Here is a 20,863-nt window from a genome sequence, read left to right on the forward strand (position 1 = left end):
TGAAGTACAGCGAATAAAAATCAAGTGGCATAAAATTCGCTGTATCCACCTGAATACCGGGTTGGCCAGTGAATGGGGGAAGTACGGGTGCTGCAGAAGTGGTGGGGACCCAATCAGGATAGGCAAATTTTTCAGGAAGGGCACTATGGGCACGACGGGCCTGTCTTTGTCTTCTTCTTGGTGGCAGCGGGACACTACTTGTGCTTGCCACCTCGCCAGCTTGAACTGCACTTATGGGACTCGCCACGTCACCCCGTCTCACTGCAGTGCTGGATGAACGACCAGGGTGTACTAGGCCGCTGGTGCTTGCCAATCCACCAGAAGGAATAGCGGCGCTAGTACTTCTCTGCTCCATACAAGGGTCCTGCGGTTCTTGCTGCTCCACAACATCAGAACGGGGTCGGGTACGCCTGGCCTTAGCAGGGACCACCACTCCGTCGTCAGAGCTATCTGACATGGAGCCGCTGTCGTAAACAGGTTCGTATTCTGAGCCAGATTCTGACAGATGCGTGACCTCCTCTTCACTATCTGTCATGCTCATGAACAAGTAGGCTTGTTCATCAGTGTATGTTCGCTTTGCCATTTTGGACTCTAAATTTAGTGGTACACTGGTGATGATTCACAGGTAAAAAAGCACCTGACTATAGAAAGGAAAATGTAGAAACCGCTTCAAAAAAACTGTTAGCGATCGCAGGGATCTGTCACTGCGAATGCTGCAGTTATGTTTTTGAAGTGACAGTGATCGATCGATACTGCACTTGGGTGGGTTGGGCTGGGCTGGGCGGCAAAACGCAGGTGCTAGCGGGTATCTGGGCTGATTCCGCTAACAATGCGTTTTTGAGTACCCTAAATTCCCTAGTACGCTAGTATAGATCTGATCAGATCAGGTATCGATCCGTTCAGATACTATACCACTAAGGGGGGTGTATGCTTTGCGAGTGGGTGTAAGCGTTACTGGCACTAACCCAACGCTGCCTGGGGCGACGCAGACCCTGACTGACGCTAAAATTTAATTGATATCACCCGCCGGGCGATCAGAGGGTTAAACCTTTATTGGGTTATATATGGCGGGTGCCCTGATGCTATAAACAGCAAACTAACTAACCAGCGTCAACCGTAACACTTATACGGTGATCACTGGTGAAAGGGTTAACTAGGGGGCAATCAGGGGGTTAAAACCTTTATTAGGTAATATATGGGGGTACCTGACGCTTTCTAAAAACCTAAATAACTAACTGCGTCACCAGTGACGCTTATATAACCTAAATAACTAACTGCGTCACCAGTGACACTTATATGGTGATCACTGGTGAAAGGGTTAACTCTAGGGGCAATCAGGGGTTAAAAACTTTATTTATGGGGGTACCTAATGCTATAGAACCTGGCGGCGAACCTCAAAAAAACTAATTGCCTAGCGGCAACAGTGACGCTAATACAGCGATCAGAAAACCGATCGCTTAGTGACACTGGCAATAGGGGGTGAAAGGATTAACTAGGGCAGTGATCAAGGGGTTAAACCTTTATTAGGGGGGGGTAGGGGGCTACCCTGGACCTAAAGGGGCCTAAGACTAACTGCCCTAACACTTTTTTCTGTCACACTGACACTAAATGCAGTAATCAGAAAATAAATGATCACTGCATTCAGTGACACACTGTGACAGGAGACTGGGGGGGCTGATCGGCGGTGACTGGGGGGGAGGGGGGTAAGTGTGCCTACGTGTACCTGTGTCAGTGTACTGTTGGTGCAACTTACTGTGTGATGTCTTCTCTCCTCAGCGTCGGACCAAAAGACCGACACGAGGAGAGAGCACACCACTTCCCTCTTCCTGTGTTTACAGTTAGCACAGGAAGAGGCGGGGGGGCGCGCACATAGGCTGAGAGCGATCGCGAGGGGGTGGCTGAAAACGAATAGCCGCCCCCTCATCCCGGATCGCTTCTGCAGTCTACCGAACCGCCGCATGTACCGGGGGGGGTCCCGATTGGACCCCCGACCCGCGTCTAGGCAGGGACGTACAGGTACGCCCACGTGCCTGTCCGTGCCATTCTGCCTACGGAAATATACATGCGGCGGTCCGGAACTGGTTAACCACTTGCCTACTGGGTACTTTCACTCCCTTACTGCCCAGGCCAATTTCAGCTTTAATTCTTCAGCTGTCACATTTTGAATGACAATTGCATGGTCATGCAGCACTGTACCCATATCAAATTTTTATATTTTTTGGTACACAAATAGAGCTTTCTTTTGGGGGTAATTAATTACCACTGAGTTTTTTTTTTTTTTTTCATTTTTGCTAAACAAATGAAAAAGACATAAAATGTTTTATATATATATATATATATATATATATATATATATATATATATATATATATATATATATATATATATATATATATATATATATATATATATATATATATATATTTTCATAGTTTGTTATACAATTTTGCAAACAGGTAATGTTTCTCCTTCACTGGTGGCCACGGATAGGCGGCACTGGTGGGCAGCACCACTGATGGGCAGCACTGATGATCGGTGCTGATATCCCTTTAACACAAGCCAGTTATCTATCGGCTTTTTTCTCCTCTCCTCACGCTGTCAGTGTGAGGAAAGAAAAGCCGTGAACCGGCTTGTGTTTGCTTGCATGATCAACTGTCATTGGACACGGCTGATCATATAGTAAAGGGCCAATGTGATTGGCCCTTTACCCTGATATGTGATCAGCGGAGTTGGAAGAACACTGTGCTCACAGAGCGTGCCACAGGGGGTGTGCGAGAAGCATGATCACGTGAGGACATCAGTATACTGCTTTCCGGCAAAGTAAGCCCGCGCTGTAGTCACCATTTGGCTATAGCAGGGGCAGGAAGCGGTTAAAACCATCCAACAGCTGGCTAGAACTAGTTCACAAGGTAGTCCATTCTGCATTTTTTTCAGCTCTAAATGGGAAGAAGCCTTTTTGTATGTAGAGGTTAAAAATTTAGTTGTCCTTTATTTGCAATTTTTCCAGTTGTCCAACATGTTTCTTGTGAACTGGTGTCCAAAACTGAACCCCATGTTCCAGATGAAGAGGTCTTACTAATGCTTTGTACAGGGGCAATAGTCATATTTTCTCTTTCTCTCTCTTAAAGGAGAAGTCCAGCCTGAGCTTTTTAGGCTGGGCTTTTCCTATGGGTCACAGGAGTGCAATTCGTTTTGCACTCCTGTGACCTGTTTTCAGCGGACAGCGGTCTGAAGTCCGCTCTTCGCTGACGTCACTGCCATCAGTCGCGGCAGCGCATCATCTCGACTTCCAAGTAGGGATCCGCCAGCTGCCCTAATTTATGGCAGTCTCAGTGTCTCAGCTCCCCGCTCCTCCACTGCTCAGTGCTCCAATGAGCGCTGAGAAGTAGAGCAGAAGCTATGCTGACTGACAGTTGGCATCGCTCTGCTCGAGGAGGTGAGAGAACTGAGCCATCGGCGGTGTTCGGTCGCCCGCTTCTCAGTGCAGAGACACCGGGGTACAGATGCAGCATCAGTCTGATGCTGCATCCACCGAGGTAAGTATGAATAGGAAAAACAAAACCCATACCTCCTTTTAATACAAAAAAGTATTTTGCTTTCTTTAGATACCTGCAGCTTGGCATTGCTCATTGTTATTAAAGTTGAACTACAGGTAAAAGAAGAAGCCACTGTTGCAGTGAGATGCATTCAGCACTGCAAAGGTTAAAGATTCAAATATGTCTAGGGTAAATTCCAAAAAGATTGGCGGTTCTGGGAACTCTGCAGTGATATGCTGGTGGAGGCCCAGTGTAGCAAGTGTGTGATCACAACAATGACAAAATTCCAAAAAAGAAAAACGTCTGCACATCCAAGAACTACCTCCTTAAATTTATTATGAAAAAATTAACATACAGCATCACAAGTCCCTCAACACCCCCCCCCCCCCCCCATCCATCCATTCTCCACATCTCATCCCACCAGCCATCCCCCGCCAATTAAAACTCTCCCAGGCTCTAAAACAACAACCCCCTTCCTCAACAGTAAATGCAACACCCCCCCCACCTCCTCTGACCTAGAGCTGGGACAGTTCACCCTACAAAATTACCCTCTAGAAATTCATGCTACTAGCACCTGCATTGGATATTAGGATATATCCTGCTCAAGCATTGGTCTAGCTGGCATACCACCTTACAACCACACTGAGCAAATGAAATGCCCACGCTACTCCAAGGCTAGAACCATACACATAAACCACTTAACGATGTGAATATATGGACAGAACTCTGCAGGAACCATGGTGAAATTGTACCCAATATACATGAAGATGTTAATACCCAACACCACGCTCTGCGTATGTAAGTCTAAGTAAGGTCCTAGTTTCAATGAGAACCAGCTAATAGTCCATGATCTATCGGACTGAATGGATGAGTGGATGCTCGGAGGGTAAATCACATGCAGGGAAGGCTGCAGTCAAAGTCCATATTTATGTAGCTCTAGTAAGTAGTGTGGTCAGGTCCCAGTAATTAAGCATTGTAATGGAGTTTGCTGTGAGTATTAGTATACCACCTAAAAGTGTCCACATGAGCCGGAGCCATATGCAAACTGAATAGAGCAGGGGACTAATGTAGTGAGAGCATCAAGAATGTCCATATGCCTATACCATGTACATGCAAACTCTTATTTCCATAAGTGTTATTGATCCGACCTGTGCTGCTGGGCTGGTCCCAAGATGTGGGACTGACCAGTATTGACACGAGGTGTCAGCTGGTACTCGCAGTCCCTGCTATAAAGGTCCAGTTTCCATAGGAATCGATAACCGATCCCACTAGGCTCTTCCTACGATAAGTGGTGTATAAACACCAGGCGCTGCCAGTAGTGGTTTGTGGTGTATTCCCGATTGCTGCGGCGGCTTCTGACTCCTTTCAGTACTGCTTAAACAGGTTGAGCTATGTAATCATATGTGCTTAGGATGCCATGCGGTGCTGCAGGAGGTGGGGAGGGGGCGTCCCGACACCAACATGTTTCGTTCTGCCCACCAGAAGTTTGTCAGGACATAGAGACCAATAGGCTGTCACTGGGTTAAATGCAGGGCTGAGTGCCACCCCCTAACTACATTTCTTACAGTAACCAATGTACAAGTGAGCTAAATTGCCTAATATAGTGCGATTGTGGATACCACCAGCTGCACATGCCAGTGAGGACATACAAAAGATTTTATATATGTATATAAATAAATGGAGTCTGTGTCCTTACCATTATAGCAATGGACACATTAAGGAGGAGCAAAAAAAGGGGAAAGAGTGACGGTAAACTGCCATTTTTGGGGTATAACAAATAGCATATGCAACTAATCGCTATTAGAAATTTTCCATATGTGGTCATTATGTCCACACATTAGCTAATTTTCAAAGGTATCAGCCTTGAAACCAATACCTAGACCTTTAAACATCCCCGGTCCCTATATAAACAGAAGGGTAGTGTACCATAAATAAGTCTAGAAAGAAAGAGAAAACGGCTTAAAACAGGAACTAAGAACATAGTATTAGTATACCTAGGCATTACAGCACTATGACTTCATTATACATAGGGTAACAGGGTAAAGTACTGTACAACAAACACATCTTTGTCAGAGAGGGGGATAGGGAGTGGTTTCAATTGGCAGCATAAGCTATCTGTTCCCTAATTCACAGGAAACATTGTAATGATAAATCACTGTTCAACCCCTTTGGGCACAGTAAATTTAAAATAAAAATCCATTTTACTTCTGTTTGTAATAGTACCTCGACTTAATCACCCCTTCTCTTCTGGTTTTCTCAACATATATCTTGCCACAAGGGCAGATGTTCTGATATACTATAAATGAAGACGAACAGTTAAAGGACTGTATTTTAAAGGTTTGTTTACCTTCAATATCTTTTTAAAGGTTTTTGTTTTCACTACATATTTGCAGTGTCTGCAAGGGTGCATACCATTAAGAGGTGCAATGGATGATAAGAGCAGGTTAGATTTCCTTGCCTGGTTAATACTCACTCTGAACCAGTAGGTCACCAATGGTTGAAGCCATTTTGGCTATTGGATTGATTCAATATTTTCTTAAAGGGGTGGTTCACCCTAAAAACTACTTTTTCTTATTCCACTGCCCCCCCACATTACAATCCGATTAAGGCTCTTATTATTTTTTTCATGCTGTACATACCTTAGTATAGCATATTCACCCGTGCATCCGGGTTGCGAGTCCCGCGGGAGTGGGCGTTCCTCACATGCTGTTGATTGACGTTTTGCCCAAAAACGAGCTCCACCCCTGTCGCGTAAGCCGCTTCACGGTTGGCGAAAGGAGCCGAACGGCGAGTCGGCGCTATACTGCGCATGCGCATCGCCGTTCGGCTCCTTTCGCCAATCGTGACGCGGCTTACGCGACAGGGGGGGAGCTCGTTTTTGGGCAAAACGTCAATCACCAGCATGTGAGGAACGCCCACTCCCGCGGGACTCGCAACCCGGATGCACGGGTGAATATGCTGTACTAAGGTATGTACAGCATGAACAAAATAATAAGAGCCTTAATCGGATTGTAATGTGGGGGGGCAGTGGAATTAGAAAAAGTAGTTTTTAGGGTGAACCACCGCTTTAAGTCTGTTATCTAATAACAGTATATGCCAGTGTTTTGTTCAATACCATAAGTTGGTTCCAATGAGTCCCATAGGTAGTGACTACTACTTTTTTTTGTTTGGATTTCCGTTTGGTACTGAAATCCTTTTGATCCATTTCCAAGGTTGTCTCTACTTGTATTTAGTGCCTTAGACATCAGGCCCTGATAACAGAGTTTGGAATATCCCCTTGCTCTAAATCTAAATATGATCACCTCTACTATCACCGTATAAGTCTTTTATATTTGAACAATTTCTAATTCTCAAAAATTGTCTTGCAAGGATTTCCCTAATCAACGGCCAAGAATGGTGGCATGCAGGAGGGTGTTACCGGCTGTAGGTTTTCTGAAGGTTTTTGTTACTAAGTTGAAACCTTCCTTTCGGCTCAGTATATCCAGGAATTTAATTTGGTATAGGTTCAACTTGAATGTAAGGTCGATATTTCTATTCCAAATTCTTCTTTACCAAATTGTTCCGATGAGCCCTTCCACACCAGCAGCACATCATCAATATAACGAACCCATAAGGCAACGTGTTTTTCAAAGACTGGGTGAACATAGACCTCCTCCCTCTCCCGCCATCCAAGATATAAACAAGCATAAAAGGGGGCACATGCAGCTCCTATGGCAACTCCTCTTCTCTGGCGATAGTACTTTCTGTTGAAAATAAAAAAAAGTTGTTATTCAACACCATATCCAAGAATTCCACCATATGTACAGATGTAAACCTCTCCATTATTAAAAATGAGTGAAAATGGTAATCAAGTTTCTTTAACTCATGATCATACAGTACAGGACACAGGCTGAGTATTCATAGACCCTGGGTTATAGGTGCATTTCTTCAGATGATTGGACACTGGCAAGCTTTTGAAGACACGCCTCTTCTCCCTTATGGAGAAATCACTCTTAACTTAAGCTGTATGTTAGCCCAACTTTTCATATTTCTGATATGTCTTTTTGTACCATGTACTTGTTTAAAAAAGTATCTCTTGTTTATTTGTATTGCTTGCTTTGTGTGAAATCCCTGGTGATCCTGCCAGTTCCTCTGCTTTCCTATTTCAAACTGACCATGCTAGGCATGAAAGCGCATCCATCACAGTTTAGTACATTTTCTGGCAGTGCTGTGAGCACAGCCTGTCTGTGCTCTAATGGTAAGTCTTTTGCGAACGCACCCCCTGTACAGCCATTTACTGGGAGTATCCGTGTACTGATGTTTCTCAGCTTTCTACTGAAACACCCCCCTGCAGTCTCCACCTTATTAGCGCTATAAGCCGCCTGTGCAGCTGGGACCATAGGTCATGTGATCATTAATAAAAAAAAAAAAAAAAAGAAAAAGAAAAGATGTCCTTTTACTGTTTAATACCACAATAGAAGGAGTACATCCGGGTTGGTGCAATCCCAGTAAAACCTTGGGAGCTGGACCCCACACTGCGGGTACAACTTGTAAACTTGCTTTGGGCACTGGATCCTGCAGGGGAGCTCACCTTGGCACTTTGTGTAACATGTATAGTCAGCCATAGAGTGCTGTCCAGGGCCATGGTTCATCCTTATGGAACTCAGACCTTAAATACCCCTATAAGGTTATTTACACTGGAATGAGTGAAGCCTGGGCTCTATATAGGGTCCAACATCATAACCAGGTAAGACAGGGTCAGCTTGTATCTCTGAACATTACTGTAAAAACAGGGCTATGTACCATACAGTGTAAACTTTTCAAACTTGGTGCTAAAGATCCATTACTCAGAACTTAGGCTATGGAGCATGAACAGTTGTTGAATCACACAACTGGTCACACACTCTACCACCACCACATTGAGCCATTATAAAGTACTCAAGTTCTCCCGCCTATTCACAACGAAGACTTGGCTGCAGGATGGTCTTCACTCAGGTTGCTGTGCATGCCTTCTGTACATGATTATCCTGTATTCCATACCCTACTCCATGAGAGCTTCAAAATGAAATACCCTTACCAGTAACAATGGCGAAAACCAGGTGAAGGGGAGCCATGGCAAAATCTCAAACAAACATTCGCCCTGCCGAAGGCCCACACAACACTGATAACACTTTTTAGCGCACACTGGCCCAGAAGAACCTGTTACACAGAAATACTATCGTCAGACAACCCCTGACCTCTTCCCAATAGGCCAGACCTGCTGTCTCTGGGCCTTCTGTTCCATCTTGATTCTCAGTCTCTGGCTTTAATGGCATGTTGAAGCCCAGATCTTAAGAGACAAAAAAATCTTAGGCCCCGTACACACGAGAGGATCGATCCGCTGAAATTTATCCGCGGACCGGTTTCAGCAGATAGATCCGCTGGTGTGTACGATCCAGCTGATATTTATCCGCGGATATTTTTCCGGGCGATGGATTTCCAGCGGATCAAAATTTCTTAGCATGCTAAGAAATCTATCCGCTGGAATCCAGTCCAGCGGATTGATCCGCTGGTCTGTACAGACTCAGCGGATCAATCCGTCCGATTCCATCCCTCGCATGCGTCGTAATGATTCGACGCATGCGTGGAAGTCCTTATATTACAGCGTCGCGCACGTCGCCGCGTCATCATCGTGGCGACGGCGCGACACGTCACCGCGGAGGGAATTCCGCGGGGATTTTGATCTCATGGTTAGTACAACCATGAGATCAAAATCCGCCAGAGGATTTATCCGCGGAAACGGTCCTCCGGACCGTTTCCACGGATCGATCCTCTCGTGAGTACTAGGCCTTAGAGTTTGTTATTCCTACCGTGCAAAAAGCAAGAAAATCCTTATTGTGTTTTCAACAAAACTTGCAATAAAAAGCATATTGAAAAAAAAGCAAGAAAATCCACTTCCAGAAAGATCTAATATTGTACCAGGAAATTCTTCTTGACTGGTGTGAACACAGGCACTTCAGTCCTGGAGATTCTGTGCCTTGCATTCTGGCCTTAAAGTGGAGCTTCACCCAAAAGGGGAAGTTCCGCTTTAAGCACTTCTAATTTTTTTTTTGGGGGGGGGGGGATCAGGTACATAGTTTTGACAGGTACCAGCTTCCACCCCTGCTTGGATTGCCTAGGCCTTACAAGTCCCAGAAGACTGCAGTCCCATTCAGCAGGCGCCGCGCACTGCTCACCTGGCTGTGAAACCGCAAGCTGTCACAGCCGGGTGACCACAGTTGAAATGCTGGCGCCGGAGAGAGGAGAGAGAAGTGATGGTTCGGCTGACCACAACACTGAATCCTGGGGCAGGGGAGTGTGTATTTATTAAAAGCCAACAGCTACACTTTTGGGGCTGTTGGTTCACCCAAAAATCAACTTTCTGCCATTAGATCCAGCATACTGCTGACATCTGCAGTATGTTGCAGTATGCTGTTTTTTTTTGTTGTACTTATCATTTTATCAGCCGTTGTTATCCGGCTCCGAGCGGGGATTTCTGCGGGGAATAGGCGTTCATAAGCCAAGCGGATTTGATTGACGGGCTTCTAAAGCGTTTCACGCCTTCTGAAAATACCCTTAGTGACACTCGGGTGTTTACGGCGCTATACAGCGCCTGCGCCTGCCGTGTAGAGCTGACTGCGCAGGCGCCGTAAACGCCCGAGTGTCGCTTCGGGTATTTTCAGAAGGCGTGACGCGCTTTAGCAGCCCGTCAATCAACTCCGCTTGGCTTAGGAACGCCTATACCCGGAAGGAATCCCCGCTCGGAGCCGGATAACAACGGCTGATAAGACGATAAGTACAAAAAAAACAAAAAAAAAACCAGCATACTGCAGATGTCAGTATGGGTGAACCCCCGCTTTAATAAACGCAAAAACTATTGGAGCTCTGCTTTATGCACTCTGAAAGAACAGGTTTTGTCCTTGTCTTTTCTTTTTCAAAAACCTCCTGGCTTCCAGTCTCCCTTGTCAAAACCTTTATCTTGTATTAAGCCCCCCTTGCAGCACACCACCTTATGCTTCCTTGAAATATCAATTTGATTCTCTCCAACCTGCAGAAACCTCCTTTTAAACCCATCAGGGATATCTTCTTAGACGACTTTTCCTGCAAAGTGGCCTGTTTAGTCTCTATCACATCTGTCAGACTTTACTCTGAGGTGGTAGATGTCTTGTAAGATAGTCTCATAACCACTCTGTCTTTCTAAGGTGGTATCAGTTTTCCACCTCAATGAAGACATAGTTTTTCCACGAGGTGGAAGTCAAGTCTTCTGCAAATGCAGTTTTTGGCCACAAGGTTCTTGCAGTGGCAGTCTAAAGTTTTTTTTTAGTCTTGTTGTTGAGCCTGTTGGCAAAGTTTTGTGTTTGCCAAGTTGTTGCCCAGCTGTCTCATTCAATGCTTTGGGATATCTCAGAGTCTTTGAACACTGAACCTGTGTCCTGTACTGTATAATTAAAGTGGAGTTTCCATCCCAAATTTTTTTTTTCATTATTGTGCTCATTAGACCTAAAAAAGTAAAAAAAAAAAACATTTTTTTTTTTTTACTACTCTGGAAATGCCTGTTATGGCCCACAAAATCTGCCTTTGAAACCACCTAGGATTCTGACATCATCTCCCTCTAATGCTCCTGGGAAATGTGTGTCATCATTTTCCAGGATGCAGTGCGCTGTCCAATTATCACTCCCCATCCAAGACTTCCAGGAAGTAAGTGCTTGTAGGCTTCACAATGCCCACAAGCAAAATGACAACGGTGTAGACATAGTTTTATAAACTCTCTTTTTTAATTATCTATGCAGATCGGCGGCGGATTGTAAAATAGTAAGTGACCGGATTTATATTATAAAAACGCAGGATGAAAGGACATACATTTTAAAAATGCTAATTGTGGTTGGAACTCCACTTTAAGATACGACTTAGTAAATTCCATATTTTGGAGTACAGAACAGGGCACAGGCAACCCCTTTTCCTATACCTTGGTTAGTCTGCATTGCTTTTTACAATGAGGGGTAGGACTATAGGGGGTGGGGTGCCCTGGCGGCATGTCTTGCAAGCTTGCAAGTGTCCAATCATATGAAGGTACAAGCCTTAAAGCTAGGGTCTATGAATACTTGGCCTGAGTCATGTGTACTATACTTCATGATATGGAATTTACAGACTAGTCAAAATTCTTCTTTTTCTAATTTTTTTCATCAGAAGGACAACACTGCTGAACTTTTGCAAGGTGGAGATGGACAAAATGACACAAAGGTTGATGCTTCTACGAAGGCTGGACAAAATGACACAAAGGTAGATGCTTCTACAAAGGCTGGACAAAATGACACACAGGTTTTAGCAAACAAAGAGAAAAACAACTGTGCACTGGAGAATAAAGATAATGAAAATTCTTGTGGTGATAAAATATGTGAAACTGAACCAACAACAAGGCCACAAAATAAAATTGACAATGAAAAAAAAACAAATGAAAGTACTATTGCCTGTCCCCCAGAACCAGGTAATAGAATGATTCAGAAAGATACAAAGAAGGAAGAAGAAAAAGGACCCAAAAACACGACCAATAAAGCACAGAAAAAAGAAAATTCCCAAAACAATAATGCGGATGCTAAGGTGAGTTACTACAGAACTGTGAAATCTTTGTGTTTGGTAGGCAAGTGTGCCATGTTAAGGAGTCTAAGCCCAGGTTCACACTGAGCTGTGGGAAGCTGAACTTGCACGATTTCACTCCCGTCTGTCAGTCCCGATTTCAGCTGCTATTACAGAGACATCTGTGCAGGTGCAAAAAGTAGTACAGAAACTACTTTTTGAAATTGGTGCAGCGCCGCAGATGCGGGGTCGCACCGATTAGGACGGTGCCATTGCCAGCAAATGCTGCCGATTTGACATGTCAAATCACATGAGTGTGAACCAGGGCTAAATGTTACTTGCAGTTTTAAAAAAACATATGGCACCTAACTGAATATATAAAATTATGTGACTTTTTTTGTTTGTGTTAAAGAGGAAGTAAACCCTCTGAAGAAAAAAAATGAAAAAATACACCCTGCAAGACAAAAGCATAATGAGCTAGTATGCAAAGGAGTGAATAGAGAAGCTGTTTAAGGGTGGAATGCAGGCGCTATTTTTAGCGCTATAGCGCCTGCAAAACGCCCTCAGTGTAAAAGGGGTCTTAAAGTATATCTAAAGCTAAAACTTTGTGTTTTATTTTTGTACAGAGTAGGGATAGGTTCAAACAACTGTCAGTTTTTTTTTTTGCCATTACTTCCTGCTCTTTAGAAACAACAGAAAAGCAAGAGGAAATCTATCCATGGAAATGCCCTTTTAAACCATTGGCACCAGAATACACTGACAAAACCTAAAAAATTTACTGGCGGATCACTTTATTATTTTTTTTTAAACTGAAAACCTGAAATATGACAAACTCCTATTATAAACTAAGGCAATCAATATTTAAACAGTAAAAACAATATGTAAACATTACAATACTCATAGCAATTAATATGCCTGACTTTACAATTAAAAACTCAAAACAAAGTGACAGTGTGTACATGACTGGGATTATGAACAGCCTGGGGCAACTTGAGAACAGAAATGTAACAGTATGTATGTCCAGAGGAATGCTACAGACCCTGATGTAAGGGGTAACTCTGGGGACTCTGATGTAAGGGTGGCTTCAGGAAACCTGATTTGAAGCAGGGTTCCACCCAAAAGTGGAACTTCTGCTTATTGTACACCTTCCCCCCTCCTTTCGGGGGGGGGGGCAGGATACCTGTCTTCCACGGTTATGCTGTCCCCACTTCCGGGAGGCTCAGTCGCGAGTATTGATGTCACCACGGGGCTCCTCCCTTCTCCTGCCCTGGCCGACGTCCAGTAGGAGAGAGGAGTTGAGCCCCACGCATGCACAGTAGGGTTACCGGCGTGAAGCCGTAAGGCTACACTGCCAGATTCCCTACTCGCAATGGAGGCGGCAGCAGTGGTGGGCGGACCTGTGCTTTAAACAGGGAGGGGTCACTGGGAACTCTGATGTAAGGGGGAACACTGCAGACCCTGATTTAAAGGAGAACACTTACATTAGAGTCCTGACAGTTCGCTGTTACAGTCCCAATACACAACAGGAATGCACAAGAAATTTTCACCTTTCCCCATCCCCTGCCTCTTCCCTCCTGAATTAAAGTGCCCAGGGTGTGCCCTGTATGTGGTCTCACCTGAGCTGTCCAGCTCTCCCTGTCTCCTTCTCTGCAGCGGACAGGTGTCGGTCATAGCTTGGAAGTGTGGGCACAGAGTGGTATAGTGGCGCTGTCTGTGTGATGAAGGGATCGGACACACAGGCAGACAGACTTGGGTGGTTCTGTGCTCCTTCCTGGAGATGGAGCGGTGAGATGAAATTCTCAACCCCCTAGGCTAGCCAGCTACATGAGAGGGTTGGGTGGACATGTGCTTGGGGCGGAAGGCAAGGCAGCTGACGGCGGGGACCTGGGCCCCAGACTCCCAGCACACACTGAACAAAATGCATGAGTAGAGACCGAGGTCAAACCACTCCACCGTGACAGGGCTACAGCCAGGACTAGAGGAGCAGTATTAGCAAATGTGGTTGCATACTCCTTCCATGGCCTGCGCCTGCTCAACGCTCCCAGTATACTTTGGAGATGGTACCTGCCACTTCTCTGCCAAAAGGCTCTGATTTTTACAGACAGAAAATGTCCATAACAGACATTTATGGACAGTTATAAAAATCACTGATTTGTACAAATTGTAAATTGCTGGATGGTTGGCAACCCTGCCAGAAAGTGTTTCCATTTTAATATTTCCTCTTTCATACATCACAGGACTCTGGGTACTTCATATACATGCCAAAAAAAGCCTCATTTGTCATCAAATTGAGATAGGCAAAAGTGCCTGTGTCTTCAACTATGAGGTTGTTAGTATGTCCCTTGAATTGGTTCTGCATGAGGTTTGTGGATATCTATCAAGATGCTGGATACAAGAGGAACCCTTCCTTTTGATAAATTGTGAGGTCTTAATGGCAGATGACATCTTATGAGACTGGGGAGGTGGGGAGAACCTCTTGGTTCAGGAAACATGGTCATCAGAGAAGCTAAAGTTGCTGATGAGCATCCTGCAAGTTTGGACGATTTGGCTGGCTCTCCTACACTGGTCTATTTGCCTTTTTGGAGGCTTCCCCTTCAGGGTGCAGTCCAAGATGCCACTGTTGCATACATCAGTTGTCAAGGAGGGAAGCAAACCTGATCTTATCTTGGGCAGAACTTCATGTTCCAGCCCTCTTTGCTGTGTTCATTCATTCCCAGTGTGAAACTTTGAAAGCAGACCTTCTCAACTGCCAGCAGCTGAATCAAGAAAAATGGGCCCTTCACATTAGAGTGTTTGCAGATTTTTCTGTGGTGCGGGACACTAAATTTGGATCTCTTGGCATTCAGATTCAACAACAAACTGGATAGGTTTGTGTCCTGAATCAGGGATTGCATTGGATTCACTGGTGACTCCTTGGGATCAGATTTTCTTAACCTATGCCTTCCCTCTATTGCAGCTTTTTCTTTGCCTGTTGTGCAGTATAAAGGATACGGGCATTTCAGTGATTCTGATTGCACCTGCTTGGTCAAGAAGAATGTGGTATGCGGACTGTGACAGACTCACCCAGGATAGAGGCTTTTGGAGGGGACTGAATGCTAGTCTCTTGCCTTGCGATCGCAAGGCAAGAGACTAGCATTCAGTCCCCTCCAAAATCATGGGCCCTGGCATTTGGTGGAACGGTGCTCTTTGTGAGCTGTATGCCTGGGGACCCTGTATATGCCATATTAGAGTGACTGATTCATACTGTTGGGACATACGGTGTAAGGAGATGCTAATGCCGTCACCTCCAGCCATCTGTCTGTTCTCTGTGCTAATTGACCCTACAGGTGAGCGAGGAGACGTGACGTCTAACCTGAAAGGTCTTCATATCTATGAGTCACCTAGTCTGGGTAAATGATTAGTTAATTAGCTCATGTTAATTTATGTTCTGGTTACCTCCTCTTTAACTGTATATAAGGTTGTATTCTTGGTTCTATGAACACTCCATGTTCAGCAGACAAACAAGTCTTGTCTCCTTGTGTGCTTGTGAGCAGCTGGAATATCTGATATTTATATCCAGACTGATAGGAAGCGGTCTATGACGGAAGCACTCAAGCGGAGTGTGGGACATTCCGTTACATGGACATTGTAATTCTTTTGGGGGACAAGCAGCTAAGGGCTACTCCAGATCAGTGTGACTTGCCATTGCAGGGTCCAATCTTCTGTCCTGTTTTGCAATCACTTTATTTGACAGCGTGGTGAAGCCCAAGACCTGAGGAAAGTGTACCATTGTACATGGAAGGCTTATGCCGCGTACACACGATTGGTCAAACCGATGACAACGGTCTGATGGACCGTTTTCATCGGACCAAAGCGATCGTGTGTGGGCCCCATCGGTTATTTTTCCATAGGTTAAAAAAAAGCAATCTTGTTTTAAATATAACCGATGGATACCTAACCGATAGAAAAAAAACGATCCTTTGTAGGCACGTCCATCGGTTAAAAATCCATGCATGCTCAGAATCAAGTCGACGCATGCTTGGAAGCATTGAACTTCATTTTTTTTCAGTACGTCGTCGTGTTTTATGTCACCACGTTCTGACTCGATCGTTTTTTTTAACCAATGGTGTGTAGGCACGACTGACCATCAGTCAGCTTCATCGGTTAACCGATGAAAACGGTCCATCAGACCGTTTTCATCGGATGGACCGATCGTGTGTACAGGGCTTTATTTTGCCTGCTGTGAGGCTTGTTGGTTTTATTCCCCACAGTATGATGTGGTGATGTGGTGCACATATTTGGCTTTTCTCTAGATTGGTGTGGAGATGTCTCTGGCTTCAAGCACTATCAAGTGACAAATTTAAGCCTTGACCATTGTTTCTGAGACATATCATGTCTTATTCTTTTGTAAAAACTTTTGTGCAGAGTGTCACAAAAATTGCTCTGCCTATGCGGCCTATTTGGTCTTGTCTGTTTTGCAAACTTCACCTTTTGAGTCTCTTTGAGAGATTCCCTTGTCGTTCCTTACACTCAAGGTTGTCTTTTTAGCCAAACTTAGCTTGGCTTGCAGAGTCTAGGCATTGGCTATGCTCCTCTCCAAGGAACCTTTACCCAAGGTGATTTTTGTGCTCCAACTGAATCAGCACATTGTGTTGCCCTTTGTCCTATTCCTAAGCATTGTAAGGATCACAGAAATCAGCCATAACATTAGGTGGGTGGTCATATTAGGTAGGTAGCCTTTTTGCCAAAACACACACTATTACCACCAAAACAACCCTGATCCATCAAGACATGCACCCCACTAGACCTCTTACCGTATGCTTTGGTATCTGGAACCAAGACGTAAATATCAGATCCTTGTCCTGTACGTTGCGAGGTGAGAGCTCTGTGGATCGGACTTATTTTTCCAACACATCCATCAGATGCTCGAGTGGATTAAGATCTGGAGAATTTGAAGGGCAAGTCAACATTTCCTCTTACAGGTAATCTGAAAAGGCATCTGAAAGTGGGTGGAATATATTAAGTAGCAAGTGAATATGTTGCCTCTGTAGTTGATGTGTTGAAAGGAGAAAAAAACTTTAAATTGTAAAGATCTGAACGACTTTGATAAGGGCCAAATTGTAATGGCTAGACGATTGGATCAGAGCAACCCCACAACTGCAGCTCTTCTGGGATTTTCCCGATCTGCAGTGGTCAGGACCTGTCAAAAGTGGTCCAAAGAAGGAAAACTGGCAAACTGGTAGGGCAGCAATGGTTCATTGATGCATATGGGGAGCGAAGGCTGACCCATGTAGTCCAATTCAATAGAAGGGCTACTGTACTGTAGCTGGAACTGCTGAAAAAGCTAATGCTGGTTCCAAAGGAAATGGGTCAGAAAGCACAGCACCGCTCAGTTTGTTGTGCATGGGGCTGCGTAGCTGAAGACCCATTAGGCTGCCCAAAAGCCACAGCCAAAACTGCCTACAATGGGCATGAGAGCATCAGAAACGGACCACTGAGCAATGGAAGAAGGTGGCCTAGTCTGATGAATCCTTTTTTTCTTTTACATCATGTGGATGGCTGGGTGTGTCCGCATCTCTTAAGTGGAGAAGAGACGGCAGTAGGATGCACTATGGGAAGAAGGCAAGCCGGCGGAGGCATTGATCTCCTACTGGCAGATTGGTGCAGAAACCACATTAAACCTTCAAAAGTCTAGTGGAGTCCATGCCTTAATGGGTTAGGGTTGTTTTGGTGAAAAAAGGGGACCCTACTCAATAATAGAGGGGGTGGTCATCGTGTTATGGCTGATCGGTGTATGTACCCCCACTAAACCCACCAATCGGCTGCTTCATCCAAGTCAAAATCCCCTGTGCAAACAAATATACCAGTAATGCTGCGCCTAAATTACATCTACCACCTTATGCTCTATAATTAACCATCCAAAATGACAAACTGTGAAATCTCTGTGCACTAAATCTGAATGTAAACACAACACTGTAAGAGCCGGTTCACACTGGGGCAACACGACTTTCAGCGCGACTTTGGGAGGCAACTTGAACACGACTTGAGTATGGATCACAACGCGACTTACAACACGACTTGAAGTCGCCTCCAGGAGGGGGAACTCGATGCCAAATTTTAAATAAAAAACCTGCATGGGTTCCCCCTCTAGGAGCATGCCAGGTCCTTAGGTCTGGTATGGATTTCAAGGAGAACCCCCTACGCTGAAAAAAACGGCGTGGGGGTCCCCCCCAAATCCATACCAGACCCTTATCTGAGCACCTAGACCGTGTGGTCAGGAAGGAGGTGGGGATGGGCGAGCGCCCCCCCTCTTGAACCATACCAGGCGTCATGCCCTCAACATGGGGGGGTGCTTTGGAGCAGGGGGGCATAATTACCCCGCCCCCTTATGTCATCACCACTCGGAGCATGCTGGGACTGTGACGTCATAAGGGGCCTATATAAATCGCCGCACACCCGGCATTACAGCAGGAGGGAGCGTCGAGTCAACATCGCAGAAGAGAAGAAGGCGATGCAGAAGACCGGGCCCCCGCTGGTGAAAGAGCTGTAAGAAGACAGCGGTGGTGCCCGGCAGAAGAGAAAATGAACCGAAGAGCGGGAGATGAGAGCGGAGAAGTCGGAAGACCCCCCGAAGTCGGAAGAAGACACCCAGAAGAAGGGAGAAGACCGGGCCCCCGCTGGTAAAAGAGCTGAAAGAAGACAGCAGTGGTGCCCGGCAGAAGGGAGAAGTCGGAAGACCCCCAAAGTTGGAAGAAGACCCCCGGAGCTGTCTAATAAACTACTTTAAAAACCTGTGTAGTGTTGTTTATTGACATTTTTTTTCCACCAGGTGAATGGATAGGGGTACGATGTACCCCATACTCATTCACATAGGGTGGGGGGCCGGGATCTGGGGGCCCCCCGCCCGCAGACCCTGACACCCAACAGCCAGGGTTGTCCGGAAGAGGCCCTTGTCCCCATCAACATGGGGACAAGGTGCTTTGGGGTGGGGGGCCACAGGGCGCCCCCCCTGCCCCAAAGCACCCCCCCCATGTTGAGGGCATGCCGCCTGGTATGGTTCAGGAGGGACGCTTGCCCGTCCCCACCCACATTCCTGACCAGCCGGTCTGCATGCTCATATTTGGGTCTGGTATAGATTTGGGGGGGACCCCCATGCTGTTTTTTCGGCGTAGGGAGTTCCCCTTGAAATCCATACCAGATCTGATTGCCTGGTATGCCCCTGGAGGGGAACCCATGCCGTTTTTTTATTTAAAATTTCCCGTGGAGTTCCCCTGTGGGTGGGAGGGGCTTGACTTAGAACAGGTTCACACTGGGGCGACTTCCTGTAAAGTTGCCTCACTGTGAACGTGGATCCGACTTGAAGGCGACTTCCATTGAAATCAATGGGTACAGGTCGCCTAGAAGTCGGATTGAAGTAGTACAGGAACCTTTTTGAAGTCGGTAGTGTACATTAAGATGGCTCCCATTCACTTTCATTCATTTTCTCGACCGGTCGACTTGAAGTCGGATCCCAGGTCGCCCCAGTGTGAACCGGCTCTAAAACAAATGAGTCCCAAATAAAACAAAGGCAAATGGAGGGTGAGTGAAGTTTCAGTTGTTGGGGAAGGCATTCATGTGTGTTTGGTTGAAAAGTTACCATCAGGAATAAATAATGGACAGTGTAAAAAGTTCTCACTGTGGTGGAGGAAGATTGATAGTTTTGTGTTGTTAAGTTCTGCATTATTGGTATATACTGTATATTTGATTGTACGGACACAGTATAGATGCCTTTCTGGCTTAGAAAATCGACTGATCTGAATATACAGTATATGAATTTGAGTCTCGTTATTTACTATGTTTAATGTACTTGGAGCATTAAACAGCTCACCATTAGAAATTATTTAAAAAGTTGTTTCATTGTTTGTTTTACTAAGCAAATAATCATATCTCGGTTTTATGATGTTTTTTTATTTTTAACCAGAAGGGCAAAGCTGCTGCAAACCTGCAAGGTGGAGTTGGAAATTCTTCCAGTAAAGAAAAAATAGATAACAAAGAACAACAAGAAGCTTTTAAAAGGTGCAGTATGTTGAAACTCTTTCTGACAGAGTTATACAGGAATGTATGTATTTACAGTTATGTGCAACTGTTTTATGAATTCATTTGAAAACGTTTGTGGTGATGGCTTTGTGTCAAAGCCATTGGAAGGTAAGCTGTTTGTTAGCCTAGTAGCAGCCTACCCCTTTAACCCAGCCGGCTGAATGAAAAAAAACTAACCTGATTTCCCTATTTGCACATTCGATGTGGATGGGGTAATCACACCCACTGAGCTATTGTGTTGTGTCAGCGGGGAGACTTCCTCGCTATAAGAACACTGATGAGTGCTGCTGACTATAGACAGTGGGGATGATCGAATGGAATTTATCCGACAGGATGGTTGCACAGAAGTAAAGATTGACTTCTGTGTAACCAAGGTGCCCTTGCATGGATTGAAAAACAGGTGGTCCATGGGACAAATTTTGATCTATGTATGGCCGACTGCACTTAAAACAAATGTGAGTGGTTAGGCTGCATTCTGTATGTAAAACTGTGAATTCCTGAAAGGCAGCAGTTACGATGCTGTGTCGGTTTCCCTGTGGACTTCACATCAACATTTCTCAAGATGGAGCTGTATTTTGGAGTGCAGGCAATGGGATATATGAGTGTACACAGTCTTCTATTGCTGTATTTGCAATTTTGTAAAGTGATATGGTTGCTTTAAGCTAAATACAAAAGTTTAAAATTCAAGTTTTTTTTTTAAA

At 45.1% G+C, this 20,863-nt stretch overlaps 1 protein-coding gene across 5 annotated transcripts in view; it reads left to right on the forward strand.

The window, feature by feature from the left end:
* RNF213 (ring finger protein 213) overlaps positions 1 to 20,863 on the forward strand; it is a 520,350-nt gene that overhangs the window by 83,242 nt on the left and 416,245 nt on the right. For 4 of the 5 annotated variants that reach the window (XM_040345008.1, XM_040345007.1, XM_040345004.1 and 1 more), the window contains 2 exons: positions 11,721 to 12,131; positions 20,047 to 20,141. In XM_040345008.1, coding sequence (XP_040200942.1) covers positions 11,721 to 12,131; positions 20,047 to 20,141 — 506 coding nt within the window. The remainder of the gene's footprint in view (positions 1 to 11,720; positions 12,132 to 20,046; positions 20,142 to 20,863) is intronic. The other variant, XM_040345006.1, reaches the window with a different exon arrangement.

Source organism: Rana temporaria, chromosome 3, assembly GCF_905171775.1.
Source record: "Rana temporaria chromosome 3, aRanTem1.1, whole genome shotgun sequence".
Classification (NCBI taxonomy): domain Eukaryota; kingdom Metazoa; phylum Chordata; class Amphibia; order Anura; family Ranidae; genus Rana; species Rana temporaria.